We start from the raw sequence: 25512 nt of genomic DNA, 5'->3' as shown, positions 1-25512 counted from the left end.
CTGAGCGCTTACTATGTGCAGAGCACTGTACTAAGCACTTGGAACGAACAAGTCGGCAACAGATAGAGACGGTCCCTGCCGTTTGACGGGCTTACGGTCTGATCGGGGGAGTCGGACAGACGAGAACGATGGCGATAAATAGAGTCGAGGGGAAGAACATCTCGTAAAAACAGTGGCAACTAAATAGAATCGAGGCGATGTACATTTCATTAACAAAATAAATAGGGTAATGAAAATATATCCAGTTGAGCGGATTCTCCTGGGTCTCCCCCAGCGCTTAGAACAGTGCTCTGCACATAGTAAGCGCTTAATAAATACCAACATTATTATTATTATTAAATACGGATGGATGGATGGATGGATGGATGGATGGATGGATGGATGGATGGATGGATGGATGGATGGATGGATGGATGGACGAATGAGTGAGTGAGTGAGTGAGTGAGTGATTGAGTGAGTGAGGCGGAGGCCGGAGGAGGGCGCCCCCGTCCGGCGAACTGGGGCGGGGCCGGGGGGCGGGGCCTGGAGGAGCGCGGAGGCCACGTGACCGCCAACGGCCTCCCTGCCTTCCATCGCGCCATCCGCCGTCATATCGGCCTATGGCCGCCGCCGCTCATTGGCTGGTTCCTGCGCGCTCGCGCCCGGCCCCGCCCCTCCCCCCTCCGGCTCGCGGCAGCAGCGCAGCAGCGGCAGCCGGAGCGGCAGCAGCAGCAGCGGCAGCAGGTGCAGCAGCAGCAGCAGCAACAGCAGCAGCCGGGGTTGCAGCCGCAGCCGGTGCAGCAGCCGCAGCGTCCGGAGCTCGGCGCCCTGTGCGTTCCGAGGCCCCCGGGAGAGGGAGGGCGCGGGGACAGGTGAGGTCCAGGCGCGAGGCGGGGGACGATGCGCGCGGCGCCGCTGTTACCGTCATTACGGTAGTCTTTGAGCTCTTGCTAGGCTCCAGGCACTCTGCAATAGTATTTATTCAGTGGTATTTATTGAGCGCTTACTATGTGCAGAGCACTGTACTAAGCGCTCGGAATGTACACATCGGTAACAGATACAGTCCCTGCCCTTTGACGGGTTTACAGCCTAATCGGGGGGAGACGGACAGACAAGAACAATAGTAATAAATAGAATACTAGGTACTGTGCACCGGGATAATAATGGTGGTATTTGTTAAGCGCCTACTGTGTGCAGAGCGCTGTTCTAAGCGCTGGGGGAGATGTAGGGTCATCAGGTGGTCCCACGTGAGGCTCATAGTTAATCCCCATTTTACAGATGAGGTCACTGAGGCCCAGAGAAGTGAAGTGACTTGCCCACAGTCCCACAGCTGACAAGTGGCAGAGCCGGGAGTCGAACCCATGACCTCTGACTCCCAAGCCCAGGCTCTTTCCACAGAGCCACGATGCACACCAATAGTAATTATAATGTTGCGATCTGTTAAGCGCCTCCTTTGTGCAGAGCACTGTTCTAAGCGCTGGGGGAGACCCAGGGTCATCAGGTTGTCCCACGTGAGGCTCACCGTCTTCATCCCCATTTTACAATAGGCCTGGATCCGGTCCCTGCCCTATAAAGTGGTGGTATTTGTTAAGCGCTTACTATGTGCGAAGCACTGTTCTAAGCGCTGGGGGATACAAGGTGCTCAGGTTGTCCCACGTGGGGCTCACAGTCTTAATCCCCATTTTACAGATGAGGTAACTGAGGCACAGAGAAGTTAAGTGACTTGCCCAAAGTCACAGCCCTATGTGGGGGGCCCACGGTCTCAGTCCCCTTTTGACAGATGAGGGCACTGAGGCCCAGGGAAGTGAAATGACTTGCCCAGGGTCACGCAGCAGACGGGAATTCGAACCCATGGCCTGCTGCCTCCCGGGTCCATGCTCTGTCCACCGCGCCACGCTGCTTCGGGTGATGGTGAGGTTGGGGGACTAGCGAAGCGGGTGAGGAACGGGCATCGAACGGGATAATAATACTCGTGGTGTTTGTTAAGCGCTTCATTTGGACCGATGTCTGTCTCCAACCCCATCTAGACTTTGAGCTTGTTGTGACCAGGGAATGCCACTTTATTGTTCTGTTGTACGTTCCCCACCGCTTAGTACAATGCTCTGCACCCAGTAAGTGCTCAATGTAGATGAATGAATGTACTAAGCGCTGGGGTGGTCACAAGCAAATCGGGTGGGACACAGCCCCTGGCCCACCTGGGGCTCCCAGTCTTAATCCCCATTTTACAGAAGAGGAGACACAAAAGAAGTGAAGTGATTTACCCAAGGTCACAGAGACAAGATCTGCTGACTCTTATGTTGTACTCTCCCAAGCGCTCAGCACAGTGCTCTGTACACAGTAAGCATTCAATAAATACCATCGATTGAGAGAGGGAGTGCTAGAGGAATGGGAAGGGCACCGCATGCACAGGTCCCTGGACGGAACGGGTGACAAGCTGGGGACACTTAAGCCCGTCACTGGGCGGGGACTGTCTCTGTCTGTTGCCGATTTGTACATTCCAAAAGCTTAGTACAGTGCTCTGCACATAGTGAGCGCTCAATAAATACTATTGAATGAATGAATGACACTTGGAGAGGACCAGCCAGGCTCCTCAGTCTGGGCAGATGGAAGGGGGTTGGGGCCCGGACCGAAGAATGGACAAATGAGCAGAAATGCGTATGTTCTGGTGTAGACTTAATTGAGCGTACTTATTGAGTGCTTACTGAGTGCAGAGCACCATACTAAACACTTAGGAGAGGACAGTATAAGTAGCTTTATAGGGAAGTCTTTTTTCTTTTATGGTATTTGTTGAAGAGCTTAGTATGTGCCAGCCACTGTAGGAAGCACTGGGGTAGATACAAGCTAATCAGGTTGTATCGCTAGTCTTAATATGTATTTTAGTAATAATTATGGTACTTGTTTAGTGCTTACTGTGTGCCAGGCACTGTTCTAAGCACTGGGGTAGACAAGCTAATCAGGTGAGACAGAGTCTGCGTAGCACAGGAGGCTCACCAGTCTTATTCCGCATTTTATAGATGAGGTAACAAAGGCACAGAGAAGTGAAGTGTCTTGCCCAAAGTCCCACAGCAGACAAGTGGCAGAGCTGGGATTTGAACCCAGGGCCTTCCGACTCCCAGGCCTGGGCTGTAACCATTAGGCCACGCTGCTTCTTAGCCTCCTCCAGCTTCAGCAGGGACTGAGCCCTCATTTTATTTTGTCCCACTCCTTTTTCTGCATCACCCTTGGCACTTGGATATGCTCCCTTTATTCACCCCTCCTTCAGCCCCACAACATTTCATATCTGTTCACATCTATAATTTATTTTTTATTAATGCCTGTCTCCTCCCTCTAGACTAAGCTTGTTGTGGGCATGGAACATGTCTACCAACTCTCTGATAATCTACTCTCCCAAGCACTTAGTGTAGTCCTCTGCACACAGTCGGTGCTCAGTAAATAATATTGATTAATTGGCAGGGAAAAGGAGGCTTGGGGCCAGAGTTGTAGTGAAAACCTGAGAGAAGACAGTTCCTCCTTCAAAACGTAAATGATCGGGAGGTTGCTGGTGGCCTGCAGAAACCATCGTTTCCCAAATATATCAGAAAGTCAGAACCTTTTGGAACTTGTTACTTACGAGTGACTATTCATAGTGAAGGATAGTCCAACAGATTCTTCACCAAGATTTCTTTTTTTTGGCAAGAAGCAAAACTAGAACCTTTCCATCCTCCAGGTTAGTATAACAGCTCCTCAGCAGCCATTTAGCTACTGGGCATACAAATTGGACTACCTAATGTGAGCTTGTTTTGGGCAGAGACCGTGCTTGCCAAGTGTGTTGTATTGTACTCTCCCAAGTGCCAAGTTCAGTGCTTTGCACCTATTAAAAGTGCTCGGTAAATATCATTGATGATGATTTTTTAAAATTCAGAACTCTCCTCATCTGCCTCAGTCTGAACATAGAAAGTGCTCAATAAATACCACTGATGATGATGATGATGATGATGATTATTATTTTTTTGATCACCTTCTCCTCTTGCCTCAGTTACCCTACTGTTCTAATCTAAATATGGCGAGAGAGATAGAAGGGTAGAGAGGGAAGTAGAAAAGAGGTGATTTTTAGCATAGGTTTCCCCTTGACTTTTATAGTTTAGGAAATAATTTAAAAAATAATTATTATTACACTATTTTATGGTATTTGTTAAGTGTTTACTCTGTGCCAGGCACTGTCCTAAGCGCTGGTAGTAGATGCAAGGTAATCAGGTTGGACATAGGCCTTAGCCAACATGGGACTCACAGTCTTAATCCCTATTTTACAGATGAGGTAACTGGGCCACAGAAAATGACTTGCCCAAGATCACACAGCAGACAAATGGCATAGTCAGGATTGGGACCTTTCTGACCCTTAGGTCCTTGCTCTAACCAGGAGGCCATACTGCTTATGCTAACCCCTAGGGTAGACAAAGATAATCAGATCAGACAATATCCCTGACTCACATGGGGCTCCCAGTTTAAAAGGAAGAGAGAACAGGGATTGAATCCCCGTTTTACAGATGAGGGGTTGGGACACAGAGAAGCTAAGTGAGCTTTATGCAAATGGTGGAGCCGGGACTAATAATAATAATAATAATAATGTTGGTATTTGTTAAGCACTTACTATGTGCCAAGCACTGTTTAAGAGTCGGGGTAGATACAAGGTAATCAGTTTGTCCCACGTAGGGCTCACAGTCTTCATCCCTATTTTATGGATGAGGTAACTGAGGCACAGAGAAGTTAAGTGACTGGCCCAAGGTCACGACTGACAAGCGACGGAGCCTGAATTAGAACCCATGACCTCTGACTCCCAAGCCCGTGCTCTTTCTACTAAGCCTTGCTGCTTCTCTAGAACTCCGGTCTCCTGACCCCGCTTCTGTGCTCTTTCCACTAGAGAAGCAGCATGGCTTAGTGGCTAAAGCCCAGGCCTGGGTTTCAGATGAACCTGAGTTCTAATCCCATCTCTGTCACTTGTCTGCTCTGTGACCGTGAGCAATTCACTTCCCTTTTATGTGCCTCAGTTACCTCATCTGTAAAATGAGGATTAATACTATAAGCCCCATGCGAGACAGGAACTGTGTCCAATCTGCCCAACGCATAGAACGGTGCCTGGCAAATAGTAAGTGCTTAGCAAAACATGTAAACATCGATGACCCCATCCCACATGAAGCTCACAGCCTAAGAGAGGGGAATACAAGGATTGAATTCCCATTTTATAGATGAAGAGACCGAGGCAGAGAGAAGCTAAATGAGTTGTGTAAATGACAGAGCTGGAATTAGAACTGAGGTCTCCTAACACCAATCCTGTTGCCTTTCCACTAGATCAAGCATCCTCCCTGAGAAGGCTTTCCAGATTCCCCACCGCGGGCAAGGAACTTGGCTAGTGAAGCGCTTTGGCACGTTGTACAGAGTATCAGTCAATCGGTTATACTTATTGATTGCTTAATGTTTGAAGATTACGGCACAAAGTGCTGGAGAGGGTACAGTGTAACAGCCGGGAAACACATTCCCTGCCCACAACGAGTTTACAGATTAGAGAAGCAATGTGGCTCAGTGGAAAGAGCACGGGCTGGGGAGTCAGAGATCATGGGTTCAAATCACGGCTTCGCCGCTTGTCAGCTTTGTGACTTCGGGCAAGTCATTTAACTTCTCTGGGCCTCAGTCAGTTACGTCATCTGTAAAAGGGCATTAAGACTGTGAGCCCCACGTGGGACAACCTGATCACGTTGTATCCTCCTCCCCAGTGCTTAGAACAGTGCTTTGCACATAGTAAGCGCTTAAATGCCAACATTTTTTTTTGAGATGTCATGACGCTCAATAAGTGTCATTTCTGCCACTAGGAAGTAAGGTATGCCTGCCACCAACCGGAAAATCAGTAACCAGAGCTTCCAGTCTAGCCTGCAGAATATGGCTTTCATTATTGAAAGATGATTCACAAATCTCAGTTAAGTCCACTTCTCCCCACTCGTCAAGAACCTCCAGACGATTGATGAATCACAGTGCTTTACTACTGGGGAGGCAGAAGGGTTGAGTGGAAAGAGCCCAACTCAAGGAGTCAGAGGACCTGGTTGTAGTTCCAGCTCGCCAGTGGCCTGCAGGGTCACAGTGGTCAAGTCCTTTAACTCTCCTCTTTAGCTTCCTGAACTGTAAAATGGGGGTAATAGTTATGGTATTTGTTAAGCACTTACTCTGTGCCAAGCACCGTTCTAGGCACTAAAGCACTGTTCTAATAATGTGTGTCTTTCCCTATGTTATAGATCAGGATCATCCTTCACGGGGATGTTTTGAAGACAAAAGTTATATGAAGGAGCTTTGGGAATAAAAGCACTTCAGAAAACCAAGGTATTTTGTCCATTCATTGTTCATTGTCAAGTTACAAGAAGTCCTTTTACAATGATAGGGTAGCAGAATTCCAAACCAGGGTGGCATGAAATTATGCACAGTGATATAGTTCAGGTAATGTCATTTTTAAAGCGTTTCGGTCAAGATACGAACAACATCAGCCAGTTGCAAAAAAATCATCCTACGATATTTTCTTGCAGCTCTTTCCAACTTCTCTAGTGCCAAAGCAGTGAACAGAATGGCAATAAACATTAGTGGTGTGGAGTGCTAACTTCACTTTCACACAAATTTTACCTTTCACCAAGGCAGGTTTCTTTAGAGCTATGTCTGTTTGAACCGTTAAATTAGATTCTTCAGTTGGTGTGGGAGGGAGAAAAAGAGCATCCTTCCTATGTGAATTAAAATGTTGTTAATGCCCATACATTGTGGATTCTTGGGAACCAGGAGAATGTGGAGTAAGCCATTTACTAGTTTTTAAAAATGTGCTTTGTGTCATGTAGGTCAGAGATGGATATTGTACTGAAAATTGCAGATTATTATTTTTTTACGCCATACGTATATCCGGCCACATGGTCCGAGGAGGAAATCGTTCGACAAACGCTTACTCTCCTGATTGTAACAAATCTTGGTGCTTTACTCCTTTATCTGTTTTTTGGAACTCTGAATTATTATTTTGTATTTGATCACTCGTTGAAGAAGCATCCACAATTTTTAGAGGTGAGCATTTGCCCCGGTCTATCCCTAAAAGTAATGCAGGAGCAATGGGAAAATAATATTTTTGAACAAGTGGATTTTATAATAATAATTATGAGATTTACATGCTTATTGTGTGCCAAGCATTCTACTAAGCGCTGGGGTAGATTCAAGATAATCAGGTCCCATGGGGGGCTCACAGTCTACTTAGGGAGGGAGAACAGGTATTGAATTCCCATTTTGCAGGTGAGAGAACTGAGGCACAGAGAAGTAGAGTGATTTGCCCAAGGTCACACAGCAGACACAAGTGGCCCACCCTATAAAGGGCAAAATGTCTCAGACTGGTTAGCTTTTCCTCCAGAAAGTTGACAAAGGTCCTACAACAAACCAAGGTTCTTCACTTTTTACCCCCAACAAATGATTTGCCTAGAGGAAATGGGTCTAGGAAAGTCTAAATTACTTTATTAGAGTCATCCTCTCGCAATTTAAATGAACTCTTTACTCGGCATTTCATCTGGGTATGATGGAGTGAATAGTTTAAGATCCACATGGAGTTTAATTTTGAAGTTTCCATTTTTCAGTTACTGTCATGTTTTCTCAGCAGATATTTGTGAAAAAAGTGATAGGAAATCTTGGTAATTACAATAACCTCAAAGAAGTAACTGTCAGAAAAACAAAAGTAATGTTAACTTTCTGCTTATGCTTAATTTTAGAATTGCCTTTTACATCCACCTACACATATGTGTTAAAGTGTACCAGTAGTTAAAATTGAGCTCCTAGGGGACCCTAAGAAATACTCATAAAATAAATGTGAATATTGACAAAAACCAACCTTTTCCACTTTTAAATACTGAAATCTGTTTTTCAGAACCAAGTGCAACGAGAGATAAAATATAGTATCCAGGCACTTCCATGGATAAGTATCCCCACGGTTGCCTTGTTCTTGGCAGAGGTCCGAGGTTACAGTAAATTATACGACAACATAGAAGATTCTTCGTATGGTAAGTTCCAGTGGCAATTACCCCAAGTTTGGTAATACGGAAGCTGTAAAATAAAACAAAACGAAAACAAAAATGCATTTGTAAGCTGACAAACTGAAAAACAGAGTCTGAACCAGAAAATACAATAACAGTTTTCACAACGTACATCCCTATGGGAACGAAAATGGTGAATCTGAATGCAGCCAAACAGCTCAAACGGGGCTGGGGCTTGCCGGGAGTGGGTGTTAGCACTATCAACTCCTTTGCAGCGGCTCTGGTAATAAATGACTTGGAAATGAAGAAGAAAATCTAAGTGGGAACTTAAGAATTTTGTTAACCTGGGGGTTCCACTAACCAAATCCAAAGCATTCATCCCTGATAGGTGAATTATTTGGGTTTCAAGACAGCAGGTTGGTATTCTCAAAAAGAGGTGAATTATTTGGGTTTCAAGAAAGCAGGTTGGTATACTCAAAAAGTGAAATTGTATGCTCTGCTCGATTGTAAATTTCTTGAGGGCAAGGATTGTTTCTGCTACTTGCATTCCTCCAAGTGTTCAGTGCCGTGTTCCGCAAAGGGTAGGCACTCAAATACTATTGATTGGTTGGGAATTCCTGTGCGATGCCCCATTTTTTCATTTCGTACCATTTAGTTAATTCGTCGGAGAGTACTGTAGCAAAGAAAGCTTAAAATTAGCACACCAGATGAATTGAGACAATTTTCAGTCAGTCATATTTATTGAGCACCTACTGCATGTAGCCCTATTTTCCTCATCTCCCACTCCCTTCTGCATCACCCTGACTTGCTCCCTTTGCTTTTTGCTCCCCCCAGTCCCATAGCACTTATATACAGCACTTACGTATATATCTGTAGTTTTATTTATTTGTATTTATGTCTATCTCCCCCACTGTAGAATGTAAGCTGTCTGTGGGCAGGGAATGTCATTGTTTATTGTTGTATTTTGCTTTCCCAAGTGCTTAGTACAGTGTCGCACACACTAAGTGCTCAATAAATACGATTGAACGAATGAATGAATTCAGAGCACTGTACTAAGTGCTTGGGAGAGTACGATATAACAATAAACAGACATTCCCTGCCCTTAACGAGTTTAGAGCAAACAGGGGGAGGCAGATATTAATATAAATGAATTAATTACAGCTATGGACATAAGTGGTGAGGGGCTGGGAGAGGGTGATGAATAAAGGGAGCAAGTCAGGGTGACGCAGAAGGGAGTGGGAGAAGAAAGGAGGGCTTAGTCAGGGAAGCCCTCTTGGAGGAGGCTTTTCTTAGTGTAAAAATCTAGTGGAGCGCTGCTGCAGCACTCTACCAAAAGTCCGATAAATATGTAGTTGTCACTGCATTTAAAAGATCATGGTCGATGAAAGGGCCTGGGAGTTAGAAGGACCTGGGTTCTAAACCCGGCTCTGCCATGTAGCTGCTGCGTGACCTTGGCCTTCTTTATGCTTCAGTTACCTCATCTGTGAAATGGGGATTAAGACTGTGAACCCCATGTGGGACAGGGACTGTCTCCAACTCAATTTGCTCCTATCTACCCCAGTACTTACTACAGTGCCTGGCACATAGTAAGCGCTTAACAGATACCACAGTTATTGTGTGTGGCTGAAAAGGCCATTGCGGGATCCACGGTACTGACCACCGTGTGCACACAAAAAGGCCACCTGCCCCTTGTGATGTTTATTAATTTTTGCATCACCTGCCTGCTGTTTTCTCTTTTGCCCCTTTGCCTCTCATTCCTTACAAAGGATTTGCTCAAATACAGGCAGTTACTTCTTGGTAAAGGTATGCTGGGCTGGTGCATTTTCTTCAGTTGACTCTCTCTCTCCATCTGAGGTTCAGGATTGGCTCCCTTTAACAAGAATATTATGGAAGGTAATAATGAGGATCATTAGCAAAATAAGGCAAATTAAACCCTCATGTTGTGGGCAGGGAATGTGTCTACTTAGTGTGTATTGTACTTTCCCAAGAGCTTATTACAGTGCTCTGCACACAAATAAATACGACTGAACGAATGGATTTAGGTGTTTTTAGTTAGTACTTCCTGAAGTCAGTTTTCCTTTCTTATTAAACATCCTGGTGAGAATTCCCTTTTAAAATATACTACTAAAAGGTAGTATTTTGTCCAGGATTACAGTAAATAATTAGATAAATAATTCAAGGAATGGAGAAAAGGAATTTCACAGGGTCTATAAGGTAAACATTCCATACAGAACTGGTGTGAGAGCTATAATCTGGCTACTTTTGTTAGGCTGATTCTCATGTGATTTTTCCAAGTGGAGTATCTCAAATCAGGTATTTCAACTCTGGGAAAGAGAAAACTGGGAAATACATATAGGTCTTAAAGTAGCATTTGTAGCAGATTCCAAGGAGATTGTTTTACTTTATAGTGGGTCAGCCTAACTAGATAGGTACTAACAAGAACATATTTTCTTCTGGAGCTGACGTAATGAAAGTGGTGAATTTTGCCCAGAAGTGGGTATTTATTGAGCATTCATTATGTGCAGAGCACTGCACTAAGCATTTGGGAGAGTAAAATTCAACAGAGCTGGCAGACATGTTTACTGCTCACAGGGAGCTTACAGTCTAGAGGGCAAAATAGATATTAAAATGAATTATGGTTATGTACGTAAGTGCTGAGGGGCTGAGGGTTGGGTGAATATCAAGTGCTTGAAGGGTACAGATCCAAATGCATAGACAATGGAGAAGGGAAAGGGATTTGGGGGGAAAAGGGCTTAGTCAGGGAAGGCCTCTTAGAGGAGGTGTGATTTTTAATAAAATTTTGAAGACAGCATGAAACCCAGGGAGGTAAGGTAGGAGGGGGCGAACTGATTGTCTTAAAGCCCAATGATAAGGAGTTTTTGTCTGATGCACACAGCATGAAACCCAGGGAGGTAAGGCAGGAGGGAGGGAGTCGATTGCCATAAAGCCGCTGATAAGAAGTTTTTGTTTGATGCAGAGGTGGATGGACAACCACCAGAGGTTCTTGAGTGGAGAGACAGGGAATGGAACTGGTTGTAGAAAAATGATCCAGGCATCAGAGTGAAGTAGGAACTGGACTGGGGAGAGATAAGAGGTAGGAAGGTCAGGAAGGAGGCCGATGCAGTAGACCAGGCAGGAAAGGATAAGTGCTTGAGTCAGTTTGGATGAAGAGGAAAGAGTGGATTTTTGTGAAGGTAGAACCAATGGGATTTAGTGACAGATTGAATATGTGGGTTGAGTGAGAGTGGTGAGTTGAGGATAATGCCATGGTTACAGGCTTGTGAGACCGAGAAGACTGCTGTTGTCTTCAGTGGTGGGAAAGACAGGAAAGTCAGGATTTGGGTAGCTACGATGAGGTGTTCTGTTTTGCATGTTTGTAGCTTGAGGCATCAGCATGATATCCAAGTAGAGATGTCCAGACAGTAGGAGGAAATGCGAGAGTGCAGAGAAGAGACGTCAGGGCTGAAGAAGTAGATTTGGGAGTCATCTGCTTAGGGAGGGTAGTTGAAACCGTGGGAGTGAATTAGTTCTCCAAGGGAGCGGGTGAAGATGGAGAATAGAAGGGGACCCAGAACTGAGCCTTGAGGGACTCCCTCTGTCAGAGGCTGGGAGGCAAAGGGAGAGTCTGTGAAAGAGACTGAGAAGGTGGGGCAAGAGAGATGGGAGAAAAACTAGGAGAGGACAGTGTCAATGAAGCCAATCTGGGAAAACATTTCAAGGAACAGGGGGTGGCAACAGTGTCAAAGGCAGCTGAGAGGTTGCAGAGGATCATGGTGGAGTAGATGCCATTACATTTGGCAAGAAGGTCATTAGTGACCTTAGAGAGGGCAGTTTCCTTGGAGTGAAGAATGCAGAAGCCAGATTGGAGGGGGTCAAGAAGAATTGGAGGAGAGGAAATGCAGGTAGTGGGTGCAGACAACTTGCTGAAGGAGTTTGGAGTGGAATGGTAAGTGGGAGAGAGAGGTGACTGGAGGGGGCCGTGAAATCATGGGAGGATTTTTTGATGGTTGGGGATACATGACCATTTTTGAAACCAGTGGGAAAGAAGCTATTGGCAACAGAACAGTTAAAGATGGTACTCGGAGAAAGAGTTTTGATAAGGTGCAAGGGGATGGGGTCAGAGACGCAGGTGGAAGGGGTAGATTTTGAGAGGAGGGAGATAATAATGTTGGTATTTGTATTTGTAAAGCACTTACTATGTGCAGAGCACTGTTCTAAGCACTGGGGGAGATACAGGGTCATCAGGTTGTCCCACATGGGGCTCACAGTTTTAATCCCCATTTTACAGAGGAGGGAACTGAAGCACAGAGAAGTTAAGTGCCTTACCCACAATCACACAGCTGACAAGTGGCAGGACAGGGATCATGTCTTGAGGTACTGCTGAAAAAGGTGGGAGAGACTGTAGTCTAGACTGTAAGCTCATTGTGGGCAGGGAGTTTGTTATATTCTCTCCCAAGTGCTGAATACACTGCTCTGGACACAGTAAGCACTCAGTAAATTTGATTGAGCATCAAAGAGGGGGCAGAAGGAGAGAGTCTGGAGAAAAACCGGGAAGATTTTAGGGAGATCACACCTGTTGGTTTCAATAATGGGTCAAATCATTAGGGGCAAGAGATAGGTGGGTAGGGGGAACACGGGGTATGAAGATGGAGGTAAACATCTGAAACAGGTATCTCTGGCAAAGGGCATGGCAATCAGTAAGGGTGGAGAAATAATGTTGGGTAGAGGAGAGGGCAGAGTTAAAGCAGATGGGGATGAAGTAGACGTAGACAAGGTTGGCCTGGTGTCTAGATTTCCTCCAGCAGCACTCCATATCATGTGCACAAGAGCGGAGAAAGCGTACTCTTGAGGTGATCCAGGTTTGCGGATTTGTAGTACGAGATTGGTGATGGGCCAGGGTAGCAAGGGAGTTGAGTTCAGTGTTGAAGGTGTCTGTCTGCAACAAGAGAAGGTAGATAGGTATGGAAAACAAATGGGACAGTGGTGACTTCAGGAAATCGGAAGAGGTCAAGAGACCCAAAGCCTCTGTGGGGGATAAGGACAGATTTATGTGGGAGAGAAGGCAGGTGAGTAGATTGTGGTCAAGATGGAGGAATTTCAGAGTTGGCGAGGGTAGAAAAGGTTGTGCAGTGACTAGAGGTGATGAGATCAAGTATATGCGTGAGTGGGTGAGGTGAGGGTGGAGCAGGAGGTCATTGGAGATGAGGAGTGAGAGGAAATTTCACTTGGTTGTTGATTGCTTTTAGCTTTTGGCAGCATTGGCATAAAAGTTAACCTGCCATTCCTCGTTTCCCCTTTCTAGGTTGGTTTGGGGTCATTATTAGTATGCTGTCTTTTCTCTTCTTCACTGATATGCTTATCTACTGGATCCACCGGTTCCTTCATCATAAACTTCTATATAAGGTAGGCGGTCCTTTTCTGGTGAATCGTCAGAGCAGAGTTTTACTCCGTTTTCCCTAATTCTGTCTATTTTGAGTTCTTCACTGGCTACCACAGGTGCAGAGGCAGAGGAGCAGAGGAGCTTAGGGGCAGAGGAGGGGCAAAGAAATGAGGATGACTCTGGTGGCATAGCGAAGTGCTTTGCAGGGAGGGAGGGAGGAAATCATTTCCAAAGCGAGTTTTTTTCCTCCTATTAATTTTAAATTGTTTCTATACATTGCTACATCTGATTTTGTAACCAGATGTAGCAACGTATAGAAACACTACACACAAAATATTTGTTTGGGGTAAAATTCTGCCACTAACAATCTCCGTTTCTTCTATAGCGTCTTCACAAGCCCCATCATCTCTGGAAGATTACGACTCCATTTGCAAGTCATGCTTTTCACCCCGTAGATGGCTTCCTTCAGAGTCTTCCCTATCATATCTACCCTTTTTGCTTCCCTTTACACAAAGTGGTCTACTTAGGTCTCTACATCTGTGTTAATGTCTGGACGATTTCGATCCACGACGGCGATTTTCGAGTCCCCAAGTTCTTGCAACCGATTATCAATGGCTCCGCTCATCACACAGATCACCACCTTTACTTTGACTATAACTTCGGCCAGTATTTCACCTTGTGGGACCGGATTGGGGGCTCTTTCAGAAGCCCTTCTGGTTTTGAAGGGAAGGGACCTCTCGATTATGTGAGGAAAATGACAGAAGAGAAAATGAGCGAACATGCGGGAAATGGTTGCAAGCGTGAACAGGTCGTCAATGGAGAGAGTTTAAAGGATAAATAACTGCCTGATCACTGAATCAAGTCAATTTTTAAAACAATGGCAAGGAAAAAAATACAGACCACCAGAAGCTATTGTCAAATTCAACTTCTTCTGTAGCATCATTGATAAATTAAGCTTTATTGATGCCAATAGGAAATGAGCAGGGTGGATAAAGCAGGAGGCTCAGAGTATCAAACCTGGGCTCATGTTTGAATACTAGATGGTGGATTGGGATTTAGCCCAACTTTGGCTGTTTCAGGCAGAGCTGGGGCGTACCGTTCCTAAGACTTCCAGATGTGCTCTAAGGGAGCAGAGTTCTGTCCTAATTTTCAGTGATCCATCCCAGTTCATTATGGAAGATTGATGTTTGCTGACAGATTCAGCACCATAACATAGGAGGCGAGCCTAATTGCAACTGTTAAATGATTTTCATGTTGGGACGATGCTAATTTCAATGCAGCACTTTATACAAATAAAGCATCAATTTGGAAAAGCGATTCTGATATAACTTTAGCAACTAAATACAAGTTAATAACTATGGTAATTTGACTGCTACCTGTACAGAAAAACCTCACTGTGTGGAGCAGTGTGCCATTTATTGGGTTTTGTACAGAAATTAGTAAATTTTAATTTTGTTCTTAATTAATGTTGCTACAGAGTGTCTTTATACAGTTGAGTTTCAGGGTCTCTTAATTGATTTTTTTAACCAGTGTTACCGTTGTGCAACACTTGAGGATATGAATGTGTTTAAAGGGAAATTTGTTATCATCCCTGGGGGATTAATATATTTGACATGATTACTGGATTTTTAAAATTAAATGAATGCACTGCACTTTGAATATGTGCCAATAAATTATGTAATTTTCTATACAAACTATAGAAAGCATTTTCAAATATTTAACCAAACTATGAAGACTAGTTTTGCTTAAGGTCCAAAACAGCATTCAGCTACTAGTGTCGTATAGAATTGTTGCTCACTGTAAGTCAGAAATGTATTGTGGAGTTATGCTTTTTTAAGTTTATCACTGTATGAAAGTCAATAAATTTGGGCTTTAATTGACTAAAGTACAGTCGACTAACTGTATGCTCTGCACACAGTAAGTGCCCAATAAGTAGTATTGATTGTCTGAATTGTTTAGTTTCAAAAGGACGAGAGTTTGTGTGTTCTAGTTTTCATAGAACTTTTAAACTCATCTTCAATTTAAGTGAAATAAATCCAAAATAATTTAAAAGGACAAGAGTGAGGGAATTTAAGTAAGTTACATGTCATTGAATTTTCAATTTGGTTGAGAAGCAGCATGGCCTATTGGAAAGAGCACAGACCTGGGAGTCAGAGGACCTGGGTTCTAATCTCCCCGCTCTGCCACTCGTCTGTTTTGTGACCTCGGTCAAGTAGTGCACTTCTCTGTGCCTCAGTTCCCTCATCTGTAAAATGGGGATTAAGACTGTGAGGCCCGTGTGGGACATGGACCGTGTCCAACCTGATTACCTTGTATCTACCCCAGGGCTTGGCACATGGTAAATCCTTAACAAACACCATTTTTAAAACGTAAATTTTGTTTAAATGATATAAGGGATCTGGCAAGGTATCTAAACTTGTTACAAACTTTTCCCTCCCTACCAACCTCAGTCCAAATGGAAATCCGACCCATTTCCAGGAGGCTGCTGCTGTTATTTTGCTTCTGTAGTTCCCAGGGGAAGGGGAGGAGGATGAAGCTGAAATGACAGCATGTCCATTAATGCCCCTCCATATCGTCAATTCAATTAATTCATATTTACTGAGTGCTTACCATGTTCAGAGCACTGTACTGAGTGCTTGGGAGACTATAACGATAAACATTCTTGCCTACAACAAGCTTCCAGCCCCTCATCCCGAGTCCCTGTGTAGGGAAAGGGGAAGGAGGGGGTTGGGAGGCATGCACTATTGGGGAGAGGGATGAATTTGGAAATGAGCAACCCTTTAATACCACCTAATAACCCCTCCACAACTTTTACTTGTTCACCAGGGAGAGCAAAGAATAAAAGGAACAACTTAAGGGCAAATTGAAAGCTTTGTATTTGCAGCTGCAGTGTTGAAAAGTGGGGTAAGTACAGTAACCTGTGAAGTGGGAGGAAGAGGGGAATTTTGACAGAAAACATAAAAGCTTGAGGAATGTCAAGGCAGGAGTGCCGAGTGGGCAGTATCCTCCCCCCACCCCCCACCCCATGTTTATGACAAATTAAACATTTCATGTCCAAGAGGACAGGGCTTGTTTATTTGAGAACAGAGCAAGATGAGAAACATGCTGATTGCCATGTATATAAAAAAATGCTGTAACTGAAGTATGAGAGTACCTACATAAAACAGTTCTCTAGGTCTTAAATTACTTCCCTCAGCAATTATTACTTATGATTACCTATTTAAAATATTGTTGATGACTCCTGTATGCTTTTAATCTAAGTTTTTATAATAATCAAAAGCTATTTTCAAAAGAACTAATTCTAATGATTTCCAGCGGCCGACTTCCAAACTCCTTTTTATAGTTAAGAGCATTGGGAAATAGTTTGTATCCACATATGTGATGCATTTTCCTGTCTAAAACCATGCGTCTTCAGTCTAGATCGTGGTAATGATGAAGTCGAACGAAAACACAAATCCAGTAGTTTAGAATACACCGTGAAGTCCACTGAAACTACGGACTTTAAAAAGGTTTAGTTGAAAGATATTAAAATGCATTTGCAAGGGACTATCTTCAAGATGGATTTATATGAACAATAGAGAAACATTAAATTCTTAAAATGAAGGGCACTAGAGATTGCCCATTTCCTATATTAGGGTTATTTTGAAAACAGTGCCTTGTTAGAAACCTTGAAGTTGAGAGAAGAGTCACATGAAATCTGAGAAAAAGCTAAGGCAGTTTAATGATTGCAGTGGTTATATGAGTCAGGAGTTATTTATAATAATAGGTTATTCCCATAGCCAGGTATTCCTATATTGCAGGATTTTCAAAGGCCCTAATCAAAAGCCAGGTACTACTGTACCTTAATGAAAGGAACCCATGCCAGAATATTACGGGATAGCAGCTGGCAGGATGCTGTTTGAGATGTGAAAAGCAGACATACTTCCTGTTCTAATGTCTGTCTCCCTCTCTAGACTGTAAGCTCACTGTGGGCAGGGAATGTATCTGTTTATTATACTGTAGTAATTATAATGATGGTATTTGTTAAGTGCTTACCCTGTGCCAAGCACTGTACTAGGCCCTGGGGTGGATACAAGCAAATAGGGTTGGACACAGTCCTTGTCTCATGTGGGTCTCACAATCTCAATCCCCATTTTACCAATGTGTTAACTGAGGCACAGAGAAGGGAAATGACTTGCCTAAGGTCATATCTAATACTGAGCTCCTTATCTTCCCTCCCAAACTCTGTCCTCTCCCTGACTTCCCTGTCACTGTGAACGGCACTATCATCCTTCCCGCCTCACAGGCCCGCCACCTTGGTGTCACTCTTGACTCTGCTCTCTCATTCACCCCACACATCCAGTCCGTCACCAACACCTGCCTGTCTCATCTTCACAATATCGCCATCCAGACTGCTACCTTGCTGGTACAAGCTCTCATAATATCCCAACTGGATTATAATATCAGCCTCCTCTCTGATCCCCCTTCCTTCTGTCTCTTCCCGCTCCAGTCTATTCTTCATTCCGCTACCCGGATCATCTCCCTAAAGAAACACGCTGGGCATGTCACTCCCCTCCTCAAAAACCTCCAGTGGTTGCCCATCAACATGAAACAAAAACTCCTCACTCTTGCCTTCAACGCTCTCTATCACTTTGCCCCCTCCTACCTCACCTCCCTTCTCTCCTTCTCCAGCCCACCCTGTACACTCTGCTCTTCTGCCACTCACCTCACGGTCCCTCGTTCGCTCCTGTCCCGCCGTCGACCCCCGGCCCACGTTCTACCGCTGTCCCGGAACGCCCTCCCTCCTCACCTCCGCCAAACTAACTCTCTTCCCCTCTTCAAAGCCCTACTGAGAGCTCACCTCCCCCAGGAGGCCTTCCCAGACTTGAGCCCCCCCTTTCCCTCTGCTCCTTCTCCTCTCCCCATTCCCCCTTCTCCCACCCTCTGCTCTTCCCCCTTACCCTCCCCACAGCACTGTGCGTATTTGTACATATTATTTATTACTCTATTTTGTTAATGATGTGTATATATCTATGATTGTATTTATCTTGATGATATTTACGCCAGACTACTTGTTTTGTTTTGTTCTGTCTTGTTGTCCGTCTCTACCGTTTAGACAGTGAGCCCGTTATTGGGCAGGGATTGTCTCTATCGCTGAACTGTACATTCCAAGTGCTTAGTTCAGTGCTCAATAAATATGATGGAATGAATGAATGAATAGCAGAAGGAGCCGAGATTAGAACCCATAACCACCTGACTCCCAGGCACATGCTCTATCCGCTCTGCCCTGCTGCCACTCTCCCATGTGTTTAGTACAGTGCTCTGCACATGGCAAGTGCTCAATAAATAAGATTGAATGAATGATCTTAGCCTGAACCGTTCAAGGACAGGTAGTTGAGAAGAGAGAACAGAAATTCTGTTTCCCATTCCTCTCGTCTACCTGCTAATTTCATATTCTTCTATCATGAGAAGCAGCGTGGCTCAGTGGAAAGAGCCTGAGCTTCGGAGTCAGAGGTCATGGGTTTGACTTCCGCCTCTGCCGTTTGTCAGCTGTGTGACTGTGGGCAAATCACTTAACTTCTCTGTGCCTCAGTGACCTCATCTTTAAAATGGGGATTAACTGTGAGCCTCACGTGGGACAACCTGATTACCCTGGATCTACCCCAGCGCTTAGAACAGTGCTCTGCATGTAGTAAGCGCTTAACAAATACCAACATCATTATTATTATTATTTCAGAAGATCATTTCTTCTATCATTTCTATTATTTCCTTTTGTGGCATCTTTTATATACCTGGTGTAACGCACAAGCAATCCTTTTTTTTTTATGGTATTTAAGTACTTGCTATGTACCAGGCACTGTACTAAACACTGGAGTAGATAAAAGATAAACAGGTTGGACACGGTCCAGTCCCACACGGGGCTCACAATCTTAATCCCCATTTTATAGGTGAGGTAATTAAGGCCCAAAGAAGTGAAGTGACTTGCCCAAGGTCACAGAGCAGACAAGTGGCAGAATGGGATTAGAACCCAGATCCTCTGACTCTCAGGCCTGTGTTCTATCCACTAGATCATGCTACTACTCGATCATTAGTATATGGACAGGTGCCTTTTTAGATAAATGGAAGCACCAGCTGGAGGAAACTTCCTTTTGCCCTGTGATTCTGGCACCGGAATTCTGGCATCCTGCCCCCGAAATGTGGGTGGGCCAAGAGTCTGGAAAGGATGCCAGCCTGCTCTGCTGAGCGGAGAATGATCCAATTCCACACCTTGTAAGGGGATGTGCTTCCCTAGTTATCCCAGTCACTGCATTTCCCCAAAGAGATATTCCCTGGCACAACTATGGAGAACCCGCCCAAATGGCAAGCCACATGACATAGACACCCTTTGCCAGAAGAAGCAAACGTGGTGGATGTGTTAGCCATGAACACATTTCCCCTCCAACTAAGGCCCTGATAACCAGGGTCATGGCATTCAAAAGTTTGGGTGGGGTTTTTTGAAATGGTATCTGTTGAACGCTTACTATGTGCGAGGCACTGTACTAAGCTCTGGCGTAGATACAAGCTGATGGAAGTTGGACAACGGTCCGTGACCCACACGGGACTCACAGTCTTAATCCCCATTTTACAGATGAAGTCACTGAGGGACGGAGAAGTTAAGTGACTTGCTCAAGGTCACACAGAAGAGAAGTGGTGGAGCCAAAATTAGAACCCAGGTCCTCTGACTCTATCCACTAGGCCACGTCGCTTCTCGAAAGTTGACTCACTTTGGCATATGACACTGGGTCCAGTGTGTTTGCAAGGAACATGAATTAGTGAATACCCTGCCCTGCACTGCTTCATGGGAGGAAAATCTGGGAAACGGTTAATCAGTCAACGATCGTACATCTTGGGTGCGTATTATGTGCGGGACACTGTACAAAATGCTTGCAAGAGTTAAGGGTGGCGGGGGACAAGGAGACTGGTCAGTTATCTCTGAAGAGGAAGCCTACTCTCCTGTCATATAAGCAGGATTGCTCCCAAAGCTGCTAGGGTGCTTGAGGCCAGTTTAGTTCCTGCAGGGAAAGATTAGGAATTGAATGGAAGCCGAGGAAGTCTTTCCGTAGGGCATTAGAGCTACTGGAAAGGTAGAGAATTATCCACTGTAGGTGAGAGAGGAGGAGTTACATCCAAGTTGGCGATGGAAGGTGTCCGTGAAATTTAGATCCCGAAGACAACGAGGCATTGGCTGAAAAAGCTGTGGAAGCATAGGGTTAGGCAGGGAATGTGTTTCTTTATTCTATTGTACTCTTCCGAGTGCTAGTACAGTGCTCTGCACACAGTAAGCGCTCAATACATAACGATGGTATTTGTCAAGCGCTTACTGTGTGCCAAGCACTGCTCTAAGCACTGGGGTAAATACAAGGTAATCAGGTTGTCCCACGTGGGGCTCACAGTCTCAATCCCCATTTTACAGATGAGGTAACTGAAGCCAGAGAAGGTGAGTGACTTGCCCAAGGTCACAGACAAGAGAAGCGGGGGAGGGAGGATTAGAACCCAAGACCTCTGGCTCCCAAGCCAGTGCTCTTGCCATTAGGCCGTGCTGCTTCAGTTGCCTGATCGACTGGAGGGTGAAATTTCTAGGCTAATTTCCCAGATATGCTTTTGAATCACTCAGTAGCCTGGCGCAAATCCCTTAGCCTCAGTGCGGCTCGGTTTCCCCATCTGCAGAAAGAGGAAGCTAATCCCTGCCCCAACTTTCTTCCAAGGCTGATGCTGCTAGATTAGTGAGCTGATGCCTGAAAGGCATGTGGCATGGCAGTCGTATTTATTGAGCGTTGACTGTGTGTAGAGCACTGTATTAAAAAAAATAATAATAATAATGTTGGTATTTATTAAGCGTTTACTATGTGCAGAGCACTGTTCTAAGCGCTGGGGGAGATACAGGGTAATCAGGTTGTCCCATTTGAGGGTCACAGTTAATCCCCATTTTCCAGATGAGGTAACTGAGGCACAGAGAAGTGAAATCACTTGCCCACAGTCACCCAGCTGACAAGTGACAGAGCCGGGAGTCGAACCCATGACCTCTGACTCCGAAGCCCAGGCTCTTTCCACTGAGCCACGCATAACAGAGTATAGACCTGTTCTCTGCCCATGGAGAGTTTACAGGCTAGAAGGGGAGACAGGCATTCATAGAAATAAATTACAGATATGTACATAAGTGTTGTGGGGTTGAGGGAGGGTTGAATAAAGGGCGCAAATCCAAGTGGAAGGAAAATGCAGAAGGGAGTGGGAGAAGAAGAAAAGAGGGCTCAGGGAAGGCTTCTTGGAGGGGATGTGCTTTGAATAAGACTTTGAAGTTGGAGAGAGTGATGTCTGTCGGATATGAAGCAGAATGGGTTGTGGTAGGAAATCAGGGAGGTGAGATAATAATGATGTTGGTATTTGTTAAGCACTTGCAATGTGCAGAGCACTGTTCTAAGCGCTGGGGGAGATCCAGGGTAATCAGGTTGTCCCACGTGAGGCTCACAGTTAATCCCCATTTTACAGATGAGGTCACTGAAGCCCAGAGAAGTAAAGTGACTTGCCCACAGTCCCACAGCTGCCAAGCCGGGATTCAAACCCATGACCTCTGACTCCCAAGCCCAGGCTCTTTCCACTGAGCCACGCTGATAGGAACTGGCAAGGTGATTGAGAGCTTTAAAGCCAATGGTGAGGAGTTTCTGTTTGACACAGAGGCAGATGAAGCTCTTGAAGTGTCGGGAAATGTGGAAAGAACCGTTTTATAGAAAAATTATCTGGGCAGCCGAGTATGGATCGGAGTGGGAAGAGACAGAAGCTAGAGAGGTCAGCTAGGAGGCTGATGCAGTAGTCCTGGTGGGACATGATAAATGCTCAGATTAATGCCGTAGTACTTTGGCTGGAGAGCAGCGTGGCTCAATGGAAACAGCCTGGGCTTGGGCGTCAGAGGTCATGGGTTCGAATCCCGCCTCTGCCACTTGGCAGCTGTGGGACTGTGGGCAAGTCACTTAACTTCTCTGGGCCTCAGTGACCTCATCTGTAAAATGGGGATTAACTGTGAGCCTCACGTGGGACAGCCCGGTTACCCTGTATCTCCCCCCAGCGCTCAGAACGGTGCTCTGCATACAGTAAGCGCTTAACAAACACCAACATTATTATCGTCATTATTATGGAGAGGAGCGGATTTTAGCAACGCGGAGAAGCTTGAACCGACGAGATTTGGTGACAGATTTAATATGTGGGAGCAGTAGAGAAGAAGCATTTTCTCTGACTCCAAGGCACCTAGTGCACAGATGTTGAGGTGATGGGCGTTTCCTCGGGGCAAGCTGAAGATGAACGTGAAGTTTTGATTTTATTTTTTGGCCTCGGATGAAGCAAGTAGATGATATGACCACTAGATGATGCTCTCCAGCTTCTTTACAGGAAGCAGGAGAACCACTTTGGGGATCCACAGTCACTTGGGTTTCCAGATTTCTAAAATCCTCAGGCTGGAAGTCATCCTGTCCATTCTGTTGCATTTGGTCCTGACTACCCTGGAAGCAACCGAAACAACTATGGTTTTTTCCTTGCAAAGATTTCCCAAACTCTCTTTGATGGTAGCCTGCCCCGGAGGTTTATCCTTTCTGGCTCCTGAGAGGCAGCGTGGCATAGTTATTATGTTGGCATGTGTTAAGCGCTTACTCTGTGCCGAGCACTGTTCTAAGCGCTGGGTTATTCACAGGGGAATCGCGTTGTCCCACGTGGGGCTCCCAGTCTTAATCCCCATTTTACAGATGAGGTCACTGAGGCACCGAGAAGTTAAGTGACTTGCCCACAGTCACACAGCTGACAAGGGGCAGAGCCGGGAGTCGAACCCGTGACCTCTGACTCCGAAGCCCAGGCTCTTTACACTGAGCCACGCTGCTTCCCCTAGTGGGTAGAGCATGGGCCTGAGAGTCAGAAGGTCACGGGCTCTAAAACCGCCGCTGCCACTTGTTTGCTATGTGACCTTGAGGAAGGCACTTCACTTCTCTGTGCCTCTGTTATCATCTGTAAAATGGGGATTGAGACCGTGAGCCCCACGTAATAATGATAATGTTGGCGTTTGTTAAGCGCTTACTATGTGCAGAGCACTGTTCTAAGCGCTGGGGAAAATACAAGGCCATCAGGTTGTCCCACGTGAGGCTTACAGATAAGCCCCATTTTACAGATGAGGGAACTGAGGCCCAGAGAAGTGAAGTGACTTGCCCACGGTCACCCAGCTGACAAGTGGCAGAGCCGGGATGCGAACCCATGACCTCTGACTCCCAAGCCCGGGCTCTTTCCACTGAGCCACGGGGACAGGGACTGTGTCCAACCTGATTTGCGTGTATCTTAGTACACCATACCAAGAAAGCCAGGATGATCCCAATGGAATGGAAGAGGGGCAAACACACCCCATCGCTCTCTGTCTCTAAAGGAAACATTCCCCACGTGGGCACATTTGCCTTGTTGGGGGTCTGGCAGTAAGTACACTGGGGAAACAAAAGCCTGCCTATTCCCCCCTCTGATCGGCCTTCTGGCCCCCCGGCCACCTTAGGACTAGCTGTGGTCCTGACTCTTGTCCCTTAGAAGGCAGCACAAACAGCAGCGCAGGGAACCTGAAACTATTTGTTTTGTCTCCGGACCCCCAGGTCCTGCCAAGAGCACTGCAGTGGCCAGGAGAGCGGCCAGGCCTGGTGGTCCAATCTCATCCGACGGTCTTTTGGATGAATCCTTTTTCCATTCATTCATTCACTCGTGTTTACTGAGCACATACTGTGTGCAGAGCACTACACTAAGAGCTTGGAAAGCACAATTCGGCAACAAACGGAGACGATCCCTACTCAACAACGGGCTCACAGTCTAGAAGGAGGGAGACAGACAACAAAACAGAACAAGTAGAAAGGCATCGATAGCATCAATATAGATAAATAGAATTACAGATATATTCAAATCAATAATAAGAATAATGATGATGGTATTTGTTAAGCACTTACTATGTACTAAGCGCTGACTAGAATAATAAATATGCACAAATATATACAAGTGCTGTGGGGAGGGGAGGGGATGTGAGCCCTTCCAGATGTGAGCCCTTCGGCCCCTCCCGTCCATGTCCTGAAGCAAGACTCTCCGGCCCAGAGGCTGAACCGAGGGAGTCTTCTGCAGTGGATTCCGGGCGGCCGTTTGGCCATCTGCCATTGACAGCACTTTGGTCTTTCCCGAGATGCTTCCTCTCTAGAAGTGGAGGAGGAGAGGCCTGGGCCCTCGGTAGAATCCAGGGCAACCGGCCTATTAAAGAGGGTCATCCATGTGTCTGTGTCATCTTCCCAGCAAAACTGTACTTTCCGAAGCACTTGATACAGTGCTCTGCACACAGTGAGGTCTTAGTAAATACCGTTGATCTGAAAAAAACCCAAACTGTAAGCGAGCCAGGGGCCCTAGGCACCAGCACGCTGGGAACCCGACAATCTGACATGTATCGGCAAATTTTGACACGTGAGTTTGAACCAGAGCCCTAGTGGCACCAGAGGGGGGTGATGAATCTTCCCAATCGTCCCATCTAGGTTCCACAGGACTGGGAATCAGAGGACCTGGGTTCTAATCCAGGCTCCACGATTTGCTGTATGACCTTGGGCAAGTCACCTAACTTCTCTGTGCCTCAGTTCCCTCATCTGCAAAATCGTCTTGGGCAAGGACTGTGTCTATTAACTCTTATATTGTACTTTACCGAGCAGTTGGTACAGTGCTCTGCTCTCTATAGAGATCGCTCAGTAAATACAAATGATTGCTTGACTACAAAATGGGGATACGGTACCTGTTCTCCCTCCTCTTTAGACTTTGAGCTGGTTATTTTTGAATCTACCCCGGTGCTTAGAACAGTGCTTAGCACGTAAATAAGCAGTTAACAGACACCACAATTACGATGATGATGATTATGCACAGTGCTGCAGGGTATCGGAATTAAATGCCGATGATCCTCCCGGGTTGAGGTCCCCGAGGCTCAGGATGCGATGCCAAAAGTCCCCTATCTGGCTCCTAAAATAGTAAGTCCACTAGAGCACAGGCCTGGGAGTCCGAAGGTCCTGGGTTTGAATGCCGGCTCCACCACTTATCTGCTGTGTGACCTTGGGTGAGACATTTCACTTCCCTGTGCCTCAGTTACCT

The 25512-nt window shown here is 45.7% G+C and overlaps 1 protein-coding gene and 1 long non-coding RNA gene across 3 annotated transcripts in view; one reads left to right on the top strand and one right to left on the bottom strand.

Annotated features, from left to right (window-relative positions):
• The first annotated feature begins 750 nt into the window (after positions 1–750).
• Positions 751–15309, top strand: SC5D (sterol-C5-desaturase). 2 transcript variants are annotated; one of them, XM_029075159.2, is made up of 6 exons: positions 751–851; positions 6240–6324; positions 6825–7041; positions 7886–8018; positions 13294–13394; positions 13757–15309. In XM_029075159.2, the coding sequence occupies exons 3-6, from the start codon at positions 6832–6834 to the stop codon at positions 14210–14212; spliced, it is 900 nt and encodes a 299-aa protein (XP_028930992.1). In that variant the 5' UTR covers positions 751–851; positions 6240–6324; positions 6825–6831; the 3' UTR covers positions 14213–15309. The 2 variants fall into 2 exon arrangements, with proteins under 2 accessions (XP_028930992.1, XP_028930991.1); XM_029075158.2 differs by lacking the exons at positions 751–851; positions 6240–6324 and having other exon boundaries at positions 6685–7041.
• Positions 7458–25512, bottom strand: part of LOC114815054 — a 37443-nt gene continuing 19388 nt past the window's right edge. The window contains exon 3 of the long non-coding RNA XR_003762851.2: positions 7458–8061. This is a non-coding gene — a long non-coding RNA (uncharacterized LOC114815054). The remainder of the gene's footprint in view (positions 8062–25512) is intronic.

The sequence above is a fragment of the Ornithorhynchus anatinus genome, chromosome 11 (assembly GCF_004115215.2).
Source record: "Ornithorhynchus anatinus isolate Pmale09 chromosome 11, mOrnAna1.pri.v4, whole genome shotgun sequence".
NCBI lineage: Eukaryota > Metazoa > Chordata > Mammalia > Monotremata > Ornithorhynchidae > Ornithorhynchus > Ornithorhynchus anatinus.
The sequence above is the reverse complement of the archived record's forward strand: the minus strand, read 5'-3'. Positions and strand labels throughout refer to the sequence as shown.

Bases quoted from the DNA above. Each gene is read 5' to 3' on its own strand.
- SC5D (XM_029075158.2), top strand. From the start codon at position 6,805: ATGTGCTTTGTGTCATGTAGGTCAGAGATGGATATTGTACTGAAAATT. The intron at 8,019-13,293 runs GTAAGTTCCAGT...TCCCCTTTCTAG, and splicing joins CATAGAAGATTCTTCGTATG to GTTGGTTTGGGGTCATTATT. The intron at 13,395-13,756 runs GTAGGCGGTCCT...TTTCTTCTATAG, and splicing joins ATCATAAACTTCTATATAAG to CGTCTTCACAAGCCCCATCA.